At 38.8% G+C, this 18636-nt stretch overlaps 1 protein-coding gene across 8 annotated transcripts in view; it reads left to right on the top strand.

Annotated features, from left to right (window-relative positions):
* The window catches only part of FAM13A (family with sequence similarity 13 member A), a 269131-nt gene that overhangs the window by 30913 nt on the left and 219582 nt on the right, over positions 1-18636 (top strand). For 7 of the 8 annotated variants that reach the window (XM_045820022.1, XM_045820018.1, XM_045820023.1 and 4 more), the window contains one exon: positions 354-563. In XM_045820022.1, coding sequence (XP_045675978.1) covers positions 354-563 — 210 coding nt within the window. Of the gene's footprint in view, positions 1-353; positions 564-9849; positions 9997-18636 lie in introns of those variants that run through there. The other variant, XM_045820024.1, reaches the window with a different exon arrangement.

Raw genomic sequence — 18636 nt, 5'->3', positions numbered from 1 at the left:
CAGAAACTTAACCCTGGGTTCCAGTAGCACTCAGGGCAAGTTTCTGTTAGGCACTGTATGAGTGGTATATGATCTCTGATTATATATGTGCTAACCTTATTTTTAGAATCTTATTTTTAGATGTCAGCTTTTATAATAACTGCATATGTTTTTTGTTGGTATGTAATAGACATGAAAATGTATTATTTTAAGAAAACGTTTTTACAAAATGTGAAACTATTCCAATGCTTGGTTATGGTAGTTTTCAGAGGATCCTGTCCTGAGATTTATTCATTTTTGTTGTTACTGTTCTTTAGAGCTTGAATTGTGAGAGACTTCTGCTTATTTTCTGTGTGTTTCCTTTATTGTTCCAGGACTCACCCAGGAGGGCCTCTTCAGGGTGAATGGCAACAGGAAGGTGGTAGAACAACTTCGACTGAAGTTCGAGAGCGGTGTGCCCGTGGAGCTCGGGAAAGATGGCGACGTCTGCTCCGCAGCCAGTCTGCTGAAGCTCTTCTTGAGGGAGCTGCCTGAGAGCTTGACCACCTCAGCCTTATACCCTCGGTTCCTCCAGCTCTTCCAGGGTCAGTGCAGCAAACCCTCTTAATGAATTCAGCAATTTTACATTTCAGTTAAAGTTGAACTTTTAAAAAAAAATTAAATATATTTTATTGATTATGCTATTACAGTTGTCCCATTTTTCCCCCTTTATTCCCCTCCAACCTACACACTCCTTCTTACCCCCATTCTCCCCCTTTAGTTCATGTCCATGGGCCGTACACATAAGTTCTTTGGCTTCTACATTTCCTATACTGTTCTTAACCTCCCCCCATCTATTTTCTACCTACCATTTATGCTTCTGATTCTCTGTACCTTTTCCCCCTCTCTCTCCCTCCCACTCCCCTGTTGATAACCCTCCATGTGATCTCCATTTCTGTGGTTCTGTTCCTGTTCTAGTTCATCCTGTTCTAGTTGTTCACTTAATTTGTTTTTTGGGTTTTTTTTTTTTAGTTTTAGTTGTTAATAGCTGTGAGTTTGTTGTCATTTTACTGTTCATAGTTTTGATCTTTTTCTTAGATAAGTCCCTTTAACATTTCATATAATAAGGGCTTGGTGATGATGAACTTGATCTTATCTGGGAAGCACTTTATCTGCCCTTCCATTCTAAATGATAGCTTTGCTGGATAGAGCAATCTTGGATGTAGGTCCTTGCCTTTTATGACTCCAAATACTTCTTTCTGGTCCCTTACTGCATGTAAGATTTCTTTTGAGAAATCAGCTGACAGTCTAATGGGAACTCCTTTGTAAGTAACCATCTCCTATTCTCTTGCTTCTTTTAAGATTCTCTCCTCATCTTTCATCTTGGCTAATGTAATGATGATGTGCCTTGATGTGTTCCTTCTTGGGTCCAATTTCTTTGGGACTCTTTGAGTTTCCTGGACTTTTTGAAAGTCTATTTTTTTTTGCCAGATTGGGGAAGTTCTTCATTATTTGTTCAAATAAGTTTTCAATTTCTTGGTTTTCCTCTTCTCCCAGCACACCTATGATTCAAATGTTGGAACATTTCAAGATGTCCCAGAGATTCCTAAGCCTCTCCTCATTTTTTTGAATTCTTGTTTTTTTTTTAATTCTTCTTTTTTCATACTGTTTTGGTTGAATGTTTCTTTCTTCCTTCTGCCCCAAACTGTTGATTTGAGTCTTGGTTTTCTTCCCATCACTATTGGTTCCCTGTAGATTTTTCTGTATTTCACATCATGAGACCTTCATTGCTGTTTGGATCTTTTTTATGCTCTTGAAGTACCCAGTGACTTCTTGGAGCATCCTGATAACCAGTGTTTTGAACTGTGTGTCTGATAGGTTGGCTATTTCTTTGTTGCTTAGTTGTATTTTTTCTGGAGCTTTGAACTATTCTTTCATTTAGGCCATCTTTTTTTTGTCTTGGCACATCTGTTACGTAGTAAGAGGAGGAGCCTTAAGTGTTCACCAGGGCCAGGCAATCCACTCCCCTTCATTTTGGTGCTGTATGAGGGGTAGGAGTCCAAGAGGGAACAGTGCTGCTTGTTCCACTCTCAGCCGGCTTTCAGTCACTTCCCCCTCTATCCACAATCAAATTGGGCCCTTCTGGTTCTGATTCCTGGGTGGGTAGGTTTGTTTACATTCTAGGACCCCATGGGTCTCTCCAATGAACACTCCTGTGAGGCTGGAAGTTTCTGCCACTGCCATCTGAACCCCCACCATTGTCTCCAATCAGAGGCTTTGAGGCTTTATTTCCCCGCACTGGATCCCTGGATTGCCAGTCCGTCTCATTCCCGGTTGTTCTTCCTGGTTTATCTGCACTCAGATGTGGGACTGCCAGTCTGGAAGCCACTGCCTTACCTGGTCCACCAGCTGCCACCTTGCCATGAGTCCTGTCCACCCCACCTCCCATCTCTGCCCCTCCAGCTGGTCTGGATGAATGTTTCTTCTTTAACTCCTTGGTTGTCAGACTTCCATACAGTTTGATTTTCTGTCAGCTCTGGTTATTTTTTGTTTTTAAATTTGTTGTTGTCCTTGTTTTGGTTGTGTGAGGAGGCACAGTGTGCCTACCTACACCCCCATCTTGGCTGGAAGTCTAAAACTGAACTTTTAAATATTAAGTAGTTTCATTTTAAATATTTACACTGGAAATATTAAAATGAGCTTTGAAATATTTGTGATCTCTCCACACCACCATCTTGCTATTTCACTCAAGGCCCTCATCTTCTACTCTGAAATAATGCTAACTGATTATGAATACCATGATTAAATAGAATTTCTAAGACCATTGGTATATGAATGCTTCAATAACATAATTATTGAAAGTTCCTTATGCTTTTGGGCCAAAGAAATTCTTTTCTGACTAATGACTGTCATAGGAATAAGAATAATACATTAAATTCTATGTAGGAAATATTAAGGAAATTGTCTTTGGTGAGTGGTCTTTGAAACTGAACAGTCACTAAGTGCTTTCTTTTTCCCATGAACAAAATTGAATCCTAAAGTAATTGTATTTTTCCCATGAGGTAAAATTGATTTTTTTTTAAGTATTTTATTTCTTTTTTTTTTAAGGTAGATTTTTTTTTAAGATTTTATTTATTTATTTTTAGGGAGGGAGGGGGGGAAGAGAGAGAGAGAGAGAGAGAGAGAGAAACATCAATGTGCGGTTGCTGGGGGTTATGGCCTGCAACCCAGGAATGTACCCTGGCTGGGAATCAAACCTGGGACACTTTGGTTCCCAGCCCGCGCTCAATCCACTGAGCTACGCCAGCCAGGGCTGTAAAATTGATTTTTGATTGTAGTATGAAGTGATTTTAAATGAAGAAACTTCATTTTTAAATGTAATAATGATAGATTTCATCATTACTGAGTTCTCCCTCCTAAATATAGTAAGAAAAATGATTTAATTTTGAAAAACCATTATTTTATAGTTTTGCCAAGTTAGAGTGAAAAGGGGGAAATGTGTTTGTAAGAGTGTTAGTTACGAGATTAAGGAGGATGTTACTTAAAGCCACATTCCTTAAAAGTGGTCATGTAACTATTCACATGTAGTACCCTAGAGAGTGGGATAGTAAGAAGGCCATGTTGTACTCTATTGACAAATACGATAAAATACGAAAGCAAAAATTGTAGAACCATTTGTCTGTCAGATTGTCTACAGTGCTTTTAAGCTTTCTATATTAGTGACATTTGGTAAGTGACACATGCTGAGTCTTGTTCATTGGAAACTGAACTTTTACATGTTCACATGCATGAGCATTTCAAAAAGGTAACCATTGCTTATATTTACATGGCTTTTACAGGGAGCATTTTATCCATGTCATAGGGGTGTGAAGCTTTAAGATAAATTTCTGAAAATTAGTTTAAAATAATTGCTAGAAAAACTAGTTGAAGATTTAAAAACTGTGTGCTTAATACAAAATATTTAGTATTAAGAATCTTTATTAATATTAGTATTTTAATATTTAGATGCTGATAATAATACTAATATTAATAATACTAATATTCGTGAATTTTTGTGAATTTTAAAAGCTTTTATCAATTGCCTAGAAGAGTTTTTACTTGATAATGAGATTGGACTGATTTTTTAATTTGTTAATATTAAATTATACTACTATTTGGTTATAATTTAGGTCTTCGTTCATTATTTTCTCATTCATGACATGTTTCCTTGGTGGCTGGAAAATTGATATGCATCATAAAATGCAGTATTATTCTTAGAGCAAGACTGGTTATGGTATATAGCAGTCTCTAGGTATGTGTAATTATGCACAAATAACATTCTGAATGGGGCAGAGAAACTAATTTTTTATTGTATTAGTATTCTCTCATTTCTCTAAAACGTCTGGAGCTAGATCTGAGATGTTTCATAAAGAAAGTTTTTTTTTTTTTTAAATGTCTGTACTACCCAAAGGGGGGGGGGGGGGAGAAAGTATTAATGCAGTGCCTACTAGTTTTGTAAACTGCTAAGTTGAAGGACTGAGGTGTCAAACTGTATAGGCTCTGCAAAATAAACTTCTTTCTGTAACAATCTGGGGAGAAATAAAGAATCACTGTACTTCTGGTTTATCCTGTGTGTGGTACTCACACTGTAGAGGGGACATGGCGCAAGGCTTCAAGGCTCTTTACAGACTCACGAAAAGCAGTTATAGTTCTCACCTTACCTTTTCTGCAACACACTGATATATAATTAAATTGTTTTCATATAATTTCCTTAACAAAGATCACCCTGCTGTCATATTTCAGTCCTCATAATAACAGATTATTTTCCCTGATATTTTGTCACAACTCAAGGCTAGATTTCTTTTTCAAAAGTGTTGTTATGGGCCTTCAAATTATATTCTGTATAAAGAGCAAGCTGTCTCATAATTGAATATACTGAACATTTTTAGATCAAGATCCTATCTTCCATGCTTAATAGGGTGGAGTTCTGACGTCTCAACAAAATATTTTCAGACACTTAAGCCAAACCAAAACCTCCAGTGAGGATGGTCTGGCAGCTCCCTGGAGCACTCCTGCTGTTGTAGACCAGTCTATGATTTTGTAGATCAACAAGGGCCCTCTCTGTGGAAGAGCACCCTTTAGATTTTCATTTTTACAACACATTATCTGGTATCTGAATTTCTGAGATTACTTGTATTTTTAGTTAGCAAACCAATGTATCTGCATACCAGGTATTCATCAAAAACTATCTAAAGTTGATTTCTGTAAGAATATTGTGCTTCCGTCAAAAGCCTGGTGTAGAAAATTCATATTTAAGAGATCATTTTTTTCCTGTGATCATCTTTTCCTGTTTTCATATTAAACTTATCTCTTATTACAACAACTCATCTTCTATAATTGAGGTTTTAATATCATTATCTCAGCTTGGCCATATTCCATGCCTATGATCCTTTATTATCTTGCTAGGCCAGTAATATATCTGTTTTTTTTCTTTTAATAGTCTCAGGTGTGTTATGGGGATATGAATCTCAAGCAATGAAAACATTTTAGGATAGGATTAGTTTAGTTTTGTATTAACTAGAAATCCCTTTATGTGAATTTTCTCTATCAAAAAAATCTTCTACAATAACAATGCAAATATTTCTATCCCATAATTGACTATGGAAGGGCCACCCTGGCAGAGGGCATTTTTTCAGACTGCTGTGAATGGAAACGAGTAAATTAGGAAGGAACCTCTGAGGGACGGTCAAATTAGCACCGGGGAGAGCTCCGTGAAGACTGCTTTGACAGGCCCTGAGGCCACTATTTTTGTTTTGTCTTCAGTATTTCAAATCTTTTCTGTCTGCACTCAGGCTGAGGCCTTTACATTTTAAAATGGTCAGAGTGTCAGACCTAATCTTTTGTTCTAAAGAGAAGAAGCAGTTCTTCAACTTTCTAGGAAACTTCTGTGTGTGACCACTGCTCCTTCTCCACCTTCTGGTGAATCTGGGACTTAGCCCAAAGGCTCAGATGCTGTTAGCTTGGTAGGATCTGAGGTACCCTATGTGGGGGCTTTGTAAGTTGTTTATCTCAGAGATCTAGCTGTTTTTATTAGAGAAAGAAGAGAGATCCTGTTGTGGCATCTAGACAAGTTGTCAGGTAATACAAACAATGGAAATGAAGAGGGAAAGTTATTATGGGGCCATAATGAGTAAAATGAATGTCTGTGCTTAGGAGAGGGGCGTTAAGGCTGAAGATGTGAACTTCATAGTCATCAGTGTAGACTCATCAGTCTTCTTACTTAGCATTCTGACCATCACTTATGTTTGGACAATATTGTGGTGTAAAGAGATGACAATAGCTAATTTTATATAGCTTTCATTATGATTTAAGTGCCTATTCTGTGCCAAGATTTTGCCTAGATGCTTTATGTATGTACAGCTACTCCTACAAATACGGTTTCCCTTGAACAATGCAGGGGTTAGAGACCGCAACTCCCCTGCATAGTAAAAAATCCATGTATAGATTTTTTTGACTCCCCAAAACTTAATGACTACTAGCCTGTTGTTGACTGAAAGTCTTACCAATAAGATAAACAGACAATTAACACTTATATTGTATTTATATGTATTATAGACTATATTCTTACAATAAAATTATTTCAATAAAATGTTATTTTAAAATCATAAAAAGAAATACATTTACAGTATTTACCAAAAAAAATCTGCATATAACTGGACCTGCACAGTTCAAACCCCTGTTACTCAAACATCAATTGTATTTAACGAGTAAGGAAAGTGGAGCTCAGTGAGGGTAAGTTACTTACCACATAGCAAGCTGGGAACTCCCTCACTCCAAAGCCCATACTTTTCCTGTCGTGTTTTCCGTACCAGTCAGCTTGGCCTGCCGTAACAAATGCCACTGGCTGGGGGGCTTGAACAGCAGAAATTTATTTCCTCCCAGTTCTGGAGGCTAGCAGTTGAAGATCAAAGTGCTGACAGGGCTGATGTGGCTTCTGTCCTTGACCTGCAGGTGGTAACTAACTTCTCATTGCGCCCTCACATGGCATTTTCTCTTGTGTGTGCTGTCATACTCTCTTTCCCTTCACAGAACCCTCTCTATGACCTTATGTAACCTTAATTGCCTCTTCAGAGGCCCTCTCTCCAAATACAGTCACATTAGGGACAGGTAGGGCTTCACCCTTCGAATTTTGTAGGAACCAAATTCAGTGCATAACACTGTGCTTTTAAAAATGTATCACAGTTTTGTAAATTTGTGAGTAAAACTAAATTAGTAAAAAGTCTGAAGTGAATGCTATTTTGGTGGTCTCTGGGATAGAAATCATTATTACAGAATCGGTATGGTTTTTGCCTGGAAACCTTTCATAGCTAGCATAGCTAAGAGTAAAGAATGATTCTAAAATCTGGGAAAATTGTACCTAGGTGTGTTCACTTTATACGAATTAATTTTTGTATGCTTTTAGTTTATGTTTTAACATTGATTCTCTTTGACTGTTTATTACTTGTAGCAATAATGCTCAATGGTTAGTTTAATACCTAGCAAATATTTTATTTAGATAATCTCTTTTAATCCCAGCAGCAGCTCTAATGAGATACAGGCAGGATAATCTTCATTTTGAAAAAGAAATCATGGCACGTGGCCTATATCATAGTGTGGAGGATACCGGCCTGCAGTATCCATCTCAGCTTCGGATGCTTGTTGAAACACGAGAAAAAACATACACAGAGACAACCAGGTCCTGTGGGGAAATAGGAACAGAAGGGCCACTCCTCACATGGGGAGAACGCCATGGCCACTCTCTCTAGTGGAGAGTGCTGTATCCATTCCCAATCAGATTTTTATTGAGAATACAGACTTAGTTTGTGGATTCACAGTCTGGCAGAAAAGATCAAAAGAAGTAGGTGACTTACAAAGGTGCAGACAGAACCCCCACTGTGATTCTGGGCAAAGTTTGGAGTTTTAACATATGAAAAGACTACAGGTTCCAAAGGTTTCCTGTCTGTGCCTTTAAACTCCAAGTTAATAACATCCTCCAGCAAACAGATCTGACAGGATCTTGCATATTCTATGTCCCAGGCCCGATTACCCTGGGGGTCCGCCGTTTCTGGTCTGCACCACCTCTGCAGGCCTGAGTTAACAGAGAAGACAAAGGCAGCCAGGAGACTTGGATTTCTCACAAGGACTCAGGCTTTGACAAAGCCGAGGGAGCAGGGGTTGATGTCGATCACCCCTTCATTTCCACAGCCCTGAGTCTCTTCCCTTAGGGCAATCCCACATGATCGCCTCTGTTTGAGGTTCATTCTCTTTCTTAGAGAATTGTTACCCGTCATTGACTGCCAATCATGCCAGGGAAATAAGTTTTGTCTCCTTAGTGGCTTCTGGTCCGGAGGTCTCTCACTCAGCCTAAGCCACGGGGTGGGGGGGGGGGGGGTTACAGCTTCCTGAGACCAGGCAGGGTGGTCCCCAACACCATAGGCTTTGGGTCCTTTCTAACTAGTTTCAAATTTCAGTTTACCAATTGCTAGTTGCCTTAGGTAGGGCAAGTCAATCTTTTTGTGCTTTAGTGTACCAGCTGTCTATTGCTGTATAACAGTTACTCCAAAATTTAGCAACTTTAGTGACAGTAAACATTGAATATCACGGTTTCTATGGGTTAGGCAAACAGTCTGTCCCAGTTGTCAGGGTTGGTCAGGAGGTTGCTGTGAGGAGTTGGCAAGGGCTGCAGAGGGCTGAAGGCTCCACAGGACCTGGAAGATCTTGCCGGGTTGTTGACTCCATCCATGGCTGGCATTTAGTGCAGGCTCTGGTGAGAGGCCTGAGGTCCTTTCCGGACAAGCCTTTACAGATGGCTGTTTGATGACTGCCCCCAAAGTGAGCCTTTCAAGATATGGAACTATCCTTTTAATGACCTAGCCCCAGAAGTCAAATAGCATCATTTGTATCCCATTCTATTCGTTAGGAGCCAGGTTTAACTTGGCCTTTATTCAACAGGAAGGGAATTATACTCAATTATCATTTGAAGAGAGAAGACTCAGGCTTTGTGGACATTTTAAAACCACCCCACTTAGTTTCCCTAACTGTTCAAAGGAGGTCATAGTACAGTGGTTCCTTCGTACTTGTGGTTTATTCATTCCAGAACTCATAATGAGTGACGAAACCAATGAGTACCAAATTTTTCCCATAGAAATAATGTAATTAGAAACAATTCATGGAGTTTCCCCAGAACTTTCACATTTTACTGGGCTAATATTAAGTAATGAGGTTGTTTTGTAATCTTGAACCTTAAAGCTAAACAGACATGGAGTAAGAAAACAATTACATAAAAATAAAATAAAACTTAACATCACTTTACCTGTACTGAGGAGAGCTCCTGGCATAATGGGATGGTGCGAGAGAGAGGAAGGGATTAATTGTTGGAAGGGGAGCCCTCTTTCAAGACAATCTCAGGCTATTTCTCAGGGGTTTCTTCAGTTTTCTGTCTCTTGGCTTCACTGAACACTGTTGGAGACTCAGATTTAGGGAGTAAAAATCTGAGTCTAAAAATTTTTTATTCACTAAAAATCTGTCAAGAGAAACTTGTTTTTGTCTATGTTTCAAAATGTTTCTAAAGTGTGGCATTATTTGTTCATTAAACAGGTCCACATTTCCGCTTGCTAGAGCTTCAACTGGGTGATACTTTCTCACAAGTTTTGAACTTCAATCCCTTTACCATACATTTCTTTTATCAGTGCAGGAGACACTTCTTCCCTCCCTCCTCCTCACCTGAAGATATTTCCTCCTCAGCCACCATCTGTTGCTGCTGCTTTTGAAGTTCCTGCAGCTCCTCTGTGCTGAGCTGGGCTTTGTGCTCCCCCACTAACTCTTCGGCATCTTCATCACTGACCTCCAGGCCTATGGACTTGCCCGGGGACATGACGTGCTCCACTGTTGGGCTACCACGATCATCCTCAGAGCCTTCAAAGTCCATTGGAATTACAGCTTCTGGCCACAATTTCTTCCAGGCAGAGTTCATGGTCTTGTAAGAGACTTCACACCAGTGAAGATGAGGATGTCTCATCTGTAAGTGTAACACAGTAGAAGATATTAAAATGGTCCTTCCAAAACTCTCTGAGTGTCAGCTGGGTGTCCGAGGTTACTTCAAAACACTTCTGGAAAAGGGCTTTCATATACCGTTTTTTGAAGTTGGAAGTGACCTGCTGGTCCAGGGGCTGGAGAAGGGGAGTTGTGTTAGGAGGCAAAAACTTCATGGTTATGAAACTGAACTTATCCAGTAAGTCGTCCTCCAAGTCTGGAGGGTGAGCAGGAGCATGGTCCATAATTAACAAAGCCCTCAGAGGCAGTTCATTTTCTTCCAAATGTTTTTTCACAGGGGGCCCAAAACTTCATTCATCCACTCTATAAAGAACTGCCTTGTTACTCAGGCATTAGTATTGACCCTCCGCATCACACTTAACTTGCTTTTTATCACATTCTCTCTTTTGAAAATGCATAGGTCTTCACTGTGATACACTAGTCAAGGCTTAAGCTTTAACTCCCCACTAGTATTCCCCCACACGAACAGAATTGGCCTGTCCTTTGTGGGCTTGTGCTCTGGCAATGCCTTCTCCTTTTGAGGGATGGAGCTTCTGTTAGGCATTTTCTTCCAGAACAAACCAGTCTCATTTCAGTTAAACACTTGTTGGGGAACAAAAGCCTCAGCCTCTACATACTCCCTGAACTTGATGGCATAGCTTTTGGCAGCTTCTTTGTTGGCACTGGCTGCCTCTCCACGCCTCACCACACCAGGAATGCCAGTCTCCTTTTAAATTTATCGAACCAACCCTGACTGGCTTTAAACACTTCAGTGCTCTCACCACTCATTCTGGGCTTGTCTTTGCACAGATCAGTGTGCAATTGCCTAGCTTTCTCCCAAATTATTGCCTCAGAAATGCTGTCGCCTGCTGTTTTTCATTAATCCAGTTGTAAAGCAGTTTTTCAACTTCTTCCAATGTCTGTGGACATTGCTTACTCACAGACTTTACACCTTTAGCAACACTTGCTGCTTTAGTCACTTCCTTATATCTCACTATCATCATGGTCGTCATTCTCAGCATTTGAACAAACAGAAGAGCGATATCCGTCACACCTACACCACTCTCATACTTAGCTACAATCTGTTTTCTTTTTGATCATGGTTCTTATTTACTGACTTTTAAGCTTAGTGATATCAACTCTCAACCATTTGGCAACCCATGATTAACACTTAAAATGCACAGAAGTACAAGACAGTAACAACAAATATGTGGAGGGGGGGTCTGCACTGTTTGTCAGCTATCCTGAGACTGATGTCAACCTCTGTTTCATTGCCAGAGAGGGGTGCTGAGTGGTGAGCAAGTGACAAGTGATGAAGCATTTTCTCTTCAGGGGCAGTGTTGTGACTCATACAAGTTCTAGCGAGTGTGACAAATCTGTAGCAAGTGCTGAGTGCTGAAGCATTGTTTTCTTATCAAAATACAAGTACAGGGTTTGCCGAGTTCTGAAGCCTACAAGTACCGAGGTATGACTATAGTATTTATTTCCTGAGCTTATTATGGATACTGAGTTTATCCACATAAAGCACCTTAAAACAGTGCTAGTCATATAATAAATAATTACTGGTAAGCTTGTGCTTCTCAATTGTGGGAGCCCATAAGAGTTGCCTGGGAAATTTGGAAAAATCCCTGAGGTCATGCCATACTGAGGCCAATTAAATCACCATCTCTGGAGATGAGACACAAGCTTCCAGATTTTAAATGCAATCTTCCTACCCTGGTCAGTATGGCTTGGTTGGTTGGAGTGTCATCTTGTACACCAAAGGGTTGAGTTTGATTCTGGATCAGGACACAATCCTAGGTTGGGGGTTTCATAGCCTAGTCAGGGGCATGCAGGAGGCAGCCAATTGAAGTATCTTTTTTGCACCTCTCTCTCCCCCACGCGTGGCCCCTCCCCCCCCTTTCCCTCAGCTCCCAGGAGACTGATGGGCTATGGAACAGCCTCTCTGTTTTGTCACGTGCATTCACTTCCAAATGTCCTTGAAATCTCATCTACTTCTGTTTTCTCTGCTGCTTCCCCCCACCCCCCACCAGATGCTTATGCTTTTTAAACATTATTTTATTGTCATTAGAGTGGAGTCTTGGGAAGAACATGTGATCACTCCTTTAAATGAACATATAATAGCTGTGCAACCTATGTGAGGATAAAGTACCTGTGTATTTTAGCTTATGAGCATTTGATAATGTAGACAGTTTTTCTTAATAAAGCACCCTAATAATAGGTCCGTTTTAATCAGTAGAATGCCTTATTTTAAACAAACCTAGCCCTGGCTGGTGTAGCTCAGTGGATTGAGCGTGGGCTGCAAACCAAAGTGTCACAGGTTCGATTCCCAGTCAGGGTACATGCCTGGGTTGCAGGCCATGACCCCCAGCAACTGCACATTGATGTTTCTCTCTCTCTTTCTCCCTCCCTTCCCTCTCTAAAAATAAATAAATAAAATATTTTAAAAACCCTAATTTAATAAGCTGACTTGTGCTTGAGCCTTAAGTTCTGTTTTTCTTCATTATGTGAGAATTTACTAGGAGAGTTTGAGTCAAGCTTGTCTTTTATCTATATTCTATATCAGAGGTGTCAAACTCATTTTCACTGGGGGCCACATGAGCCTCTAGGTTGCCTTCAAAGGACCAAATGTAATTTTAGGATTGTGTAAATGTAACTACTCCCTAATTAGGGGCAAGGAGTTCCCTGCTGCCCTCTGTGTAGAAACAAGGTGTGGGCCAGATTCTACTCAAGGGCCTTGTGTTTGCTACCTGTGACCTATATCATAATGACACTTGCATTGCTTGAGATTAGCTGAGTGGTTTTTATGATTCAAATGTTGACTAGTTCCAAGACTAGTTAAGTCATCATGCCTTGGATAGCATGAGCTCCATAGGAAGTTTATGACATGTTTCCTTCCCCAGATTAATTCCTTCTTACTAAGAAGTTCCTTTTCTTTTGAAAGTCTTCAGCATTCACAAATTTTGGTGTTTATGAAAAACAGAGTCATTATATTAAACTATAAGTTTAAACTCTTCATTTTCAGTATGTACCTTTTAAGTTTCCTATAAGCAATGCCAAGTATTTAAATTATCCTTTTCTTCTGGATATAGACCTAAATGCAGAATAGAATTAAAGGGTTGCCATCTGTCCAAGGTACCAGTCATTTATATCATGGAAGCTACACTGGAATGAGTTGGAAATGTGGTGCCAGGAAACCCAGGTTTCCATACTGACTCCATACATTTTGATGACATTATATATTCTTTTTAATTTTTATTGTTCAATTACAGCTGTCTCCATTTATCCCCATTGCTCTCCCCTGTCCTGCCCATCACCCCTCTCCCACATTTCATACTCTCCACCCTTGTCCTTGTTGTGGGTCTTTTATACATGTTCCTTGACTTAACCCTTCCCCTTCTTTCCCCCATTATCTCCCTCTCCCCTCCCCTCTGGTCACTGTCAGTTTGTTCTTTATTTCCATGTCTCTGGTTCTATTTGACTTGCTTGTTTGTTTTGTTGATTAGGTTCCATGTATAGATAAGATCATATGGTATTTGTCTTTCACCTCCTGGCTTATTTCACTTAGCATTATGCTCTCTAGTTCCATCCATGCTATCCTGAAGGGTAGAAGTTCCTTTTTTCTGCTGTGTAGTATCCATTGTGTAAATGTACCAAAGTTTTTGGATCCACTCATTTACTGATGGGCATTTAGGCTGTTTTCAGCACTTGGCAATTGTAAATTGTACTGCTATGAACACTGAGGTTCATAGGTTTTTTTGAGTTGGGGTTTTCAGGATTCTAAGGGTATAATGCCAGCAGTGGAATTGCCAGGTCATATTTTCATGACATGTTAGTTGGTTCTGCTTCCTTTAGATTCACATGACAGGAAAAACTTTACTCGTGTTTGTAACATTATATGATCTCTAAGATTGTAGATCCTGATAACTAGATAATCTTTTGAGTGCTGAGTACATATATAAGCCTTTATTTTCCTCATAACTGCCTTTCATGCTATGAGATAGTTTTGAGTAGTGAGATTATGCAAATTTTAAGGAGAAGCACTGACTGGGCAAAATTATTTTGAATTAGAACAAGTGGTCTTGAAGTGTGTGTGTGAATGTAACTTTGTTGAAGACTTTCATCTACTGTTCTCTCTTCAGTTCTCTATTCATGATGACTTATACCTTTAAAATTCTTTTATTGTCATTTTAGTGAGGCATTAGGAGGAAAAGTAGATAAACTTATCTTTAACTGTAAGTTCTCCTCTGACTTTTCTTTTCTTATACTTGATTTTAAAGCCAACGGAATTTCCTTATAACAGCTTTATTGAGATATAATTTACACACCATAAAATTGACCCTTTTAAAGTGTACAATTCAGTGGTTTTTAGTGTATTCACAGAGTGCAACCATCACCACTATCTGGTTTTAGAACATTTTTATAACTGAAGAAACTAACTGGAGCCTATTAGCAGACACTCCCTGTTCCTTCCTCCTCCTCCCTTTTCTCCCTCCACTTCCCCGAGCCCTAAGCAAACACTAATCTTCTTTCTATTCTTATAGATTTGTTTATTATGGATATTTCATGTAAATGGAATCACATGTGTGGTTTTTTGTGACTGACTTCTTTTACTTAGCATAAGTTACCAAGTTCATTCATGTTGGAACATATATCAGGGCTAACTTCTTTTTTATGGCTGGTTAACATTCCATTGTATGACTGTACCACACTTCCTTCATTCATTCATTGATAGAATTTGGGTTGTTTTATTAATTTTTTAAAAGATTTATTTTTTTAATTTAAATTGTTGTTCAAGTACAGTTCTCGGCCTTTTACTCCCATCCTAGCCATCCCCACCTCCCTCCCTTGCTTCCACCCCACCCTTGGTTTTGTCCATGTGTCCTTTATAGTTGTTCCTGAAAACCCTTCCCCCTATTGTCCCCTCCCATTTCCCTTCTGGTTACTGTGAGATTGTTCTTAATTTCCATGTCTCTGGTTATATTTTGCTTGCTTGTTTGTTTTGTTGATTAGGCTCCAGTCAAAGGTGAGATCATATAGATGCCACCAAAAAACTACTTGACCTAATAAGTGAATTTGGTAAAACAGCGGGGTACAAAGTCAATTTTCAGAAATCAAAGGCATTTTTGTACACCAACAATGAAATATCAGAAACAGAAATCAGGAAAAAAATCCCATTCGATATAACAACAAGAAAAATAAAGTACCTGGGAATAAGCCTAGCCAAGGAGGTAAATGACCTGTACTCAGAAAACTACACAACACTGAAGAAAGCAATGAAGGAAGCCACAAACAAATGGAAGCCTGTACCGTGCTTATGGATCAGAAGAATTAATATCATTGAAATGTCCATACTACCCAAAGCAATTTACAGATTTAATGCAATCCCTATTAAAGTACCAATGACATATTTCACAGATACAGAACAAACATTTCAAAAATTTGTATGGTACCATAAATGACCCCGAATTTGGGTTGTTTTAAAACCTTTTGATTATTATGAATAATTCTGTTATGAGCACATATTTACAAGTTCCTCCATGGGCATAACCTTTTGACTATGAATAATGCTGTGCAACAGTTATGAACACTTACGTACAAATTCTTATATAGTCATATGTTTAGTTTGTCCTGGATATCTATCTACCTAGGAGTAGATTTGCTGGGTTAAATGGTGACTTTATGTTTTAACATTTTAAGGAACAATTCTCCAAAGTAATTGGACTATTTTAGATTTCCATCAGCAATGAATGAAAGTTTTAATTTGTCTACATTCCCTGCCAACAACTGTTATTGTCTGTGTTTTTTGTTTTAGTCATCCTCTTTCTTTTTAAAGATTTCATTTTTACAGGGAGGGGAAGAGAGGGAGAGAAACATCAATGTGGGGTTGCCTCATGCACCCCCTATTAAGGACCTGGCCCACAACCCAGGAACTGAACCTGTGATGCTTTTGTTCTCAGGCTGGCACTCAATCCACTAAGCCACACCAGCCAGGGCTACTCATCCTTTTAATATAGGCAATAGAAGTTTGTAATAGCAGGAAGATTATGGGCTTGAAGGGCAAAAACAGTGAGGAGACCAAGCCCCTTCAAGGCCAAGAGATAATGTCTGTTAGGGATTTTTGGAACAACTGTGAACTGAGTGAAATCCTCAGTAAATTCTGCATTTTTCACTAGTGCTTTTATGTGATGAGTATCTTATTTGTATTTAGCTGGAAAAGAGAGAACAGCCAACAAATGATTATTTTAAAAGGTATCCAACTTGTATTAATAGCAGGTCAACTCACATAAAATAAATATTGAAAATTTGCTTCAAGAGTATCAATTTGAAGGGATGTCAAATGATTAGCTTGCTAGCCACCTTTAACTCTGCCCTAATTTCATTAATCTGTGTTGTAAATACCTACTTTTGCTGAACCTATGCACATAATCAGTTTTTACATTGAGTCCATGAACAAATTTGAAGACTTAAGGGAGAAGGAAGACACACCCAAAACAGATTTAAATAACTCTGGGCTTAGCCGTAGGCTTTATGATTTAACGCAGGACACCATATCTTACAGTTTGAGTAGTAGTGCCAGCTGAATCCTGTGGCAGAGAGTAAGGTGGTATAGAGGTAGTGTGATTTCCATATTAACTATGTATTTACTGTAATTACATATTTATTGTCCTTTTACTACTTAATATAGCACTAGATTCATGGGGAAAGCCAAGTTTTATTTCTCTGGGATATTGCTATGTTGTTCAAGATCAGCATGTTATATTGTCAGAGGTTCCCCTTTATAGGTGCTATTATTGTTTTTTTCTATTCTCCAGTGTACTGACATCCATGTAAACAGGTCTTGCAGCTGACAGGTGCTTGTCTAACAGCTAACCTAGATGTGATTTTTCAATTTGGAAATTTAGATAGACTGTTTTACATGTTTTTTATATTTTATTTATGCCACCTATTTCCACTGACAGGCATATAGCACTCAGTTTAAACGCCCACAGAACAGATTAGCTGACCTACTATTTAGGTATCATCAGCAGTTATTTTTTTGTTATTAGACTGAAATGTAAAGTATCACCAATTATTTGTTCTGCCTGCAACATGACATTTCATTTTGAGAGAAGTTCAGTATAGATACTAGCTAATTGGGCAATAAACACACCTCTGTCCTGCAGAATCTAATCAGAATGATAAGATTTGTAATGTCATTAACAATGTCTAAGAATATACTATAATTTTTATTAGTCACTTTATCATCTTGCCCTTTGAGAAATTTGTGTGAGGTCTTTGAGAAAGAACTTTGTCATGGGCAAGGGTTGCAAGACAGCTGTAAAAATGTAGCCTCTCCTTTTACATAGAAAAATATCAGTTCCATTAATCATAAGATTTAATTATGTACGTAAGCTTTTCGTTACTCTCAAGTGATTCTACTTGTGGACACAGAAATAAAATCTTGTCTAATCCAGTGTAGTTGACATTTTGTGATTATTTTTCCCATTCTTCTGTAAAAGCATATATAGAAAGAAATATAACTTAGGTTCTTTTTATTCTCACGTATTTTATAAAACATGTTGTGCCCAGACCTTCCTGTAGGCTTTTATTAAAATGTTGTCTTCACATACACCCCAGGGCCTAAGAAGTTATAATGAACTAGGATTCCCATCCCCTACTACTCATTAGTTTTATTTATTTGTTGATTCAGAGATCAATGTGTGAGACAGATTTCTATGTGCTCTGTAATAATGACAGTAACAACATTTAATTTTCTTGGAGCACATTGATCAAATTGTGTGTTCTGAGGTCAGACTGCTTGGATTTGAACTGCAGGTCAACTACGTACCATAATAGTTGTGTGAACTTGGACAGCTTTATTCATCTCTCTTTTAGTCATCTGTAACTGGGGTGTATTAGAGTCCTGTTGCTTCTTTGAAAGATTACCACAAATTTAGTGGCTTAAAACAGCGTAAATGTATTATCTCACTACTCTGTGAGAATGTGGAGGCTCAGCTGGTTTCTCCGCTCCAGGTCTCACAAGGCCGGAATCAGGGTCTGCGTCAGCCGCAGTTCTTGTCCCACCAGGCTCATCCAAGTCGTGGGCAGTTTTCAGTTCCGCGGGTTGGAGGGCAGAGGTTCCTGTTTTCTTGCTGGCTTCTTCTCAGTTTCTAAAGGCCATCCACATTCTTGTGTTTATGACCTCTCTTCAGCTCCAATGTCAGCAACAGCTCTTTGTTCTGTCTAAGAGATTAGCAAGTTTTCATACATCCTTTGTGAGGCTTAATAAGGAAATAAAAAGCTACTTCAATAAATCTGGCACCATGAGGCTAAATATTTTGCTGCTTTTAATGACTGGCCTTCTTATGACTCTGAGATACATCATGGCAGAGATTAGCATTTCACCAGTTGTTTAATTTTTTTCTCCTTGAGGCTAAGTTGGTAAGTACAGCATAACTTCACGGTCATTGAAAAGTCAAAGCATGTGACAAGCACTAGGATAAATGTCCAGATTAGAGTTAGGTGACTTCACGTGACATAGATCCAACATTACTGATTATGATCATAATCTTTTTTAATGAGAGCAAATATTTATCACCTGATTTGATGCTTGCTACTCTAGAACAAAAGTTTTTATGGTACAGT

Source organism: Phyllostomus hastatus, unplaced genomic scaffold, assembly GCF_019186645.2.
Source record: "Phyllostomus hastatus isolate PE091 unplaced genomic scaffold, TTU_PhHast_1.1 phas_scaffold_39, whole genome shotgun sequence".
Taxonomy (NCBI): Eukaryota; Metazoa; Chordata; class Mammalia; order Chiroptera; family Phyllostomidae; genus Phyllostomus; species Phyllostomus hastatus.
Note: the sequence above shows the minus strand (reverse complement) of the source record. Positions and strands in the feature narration are given on the sequence as shown.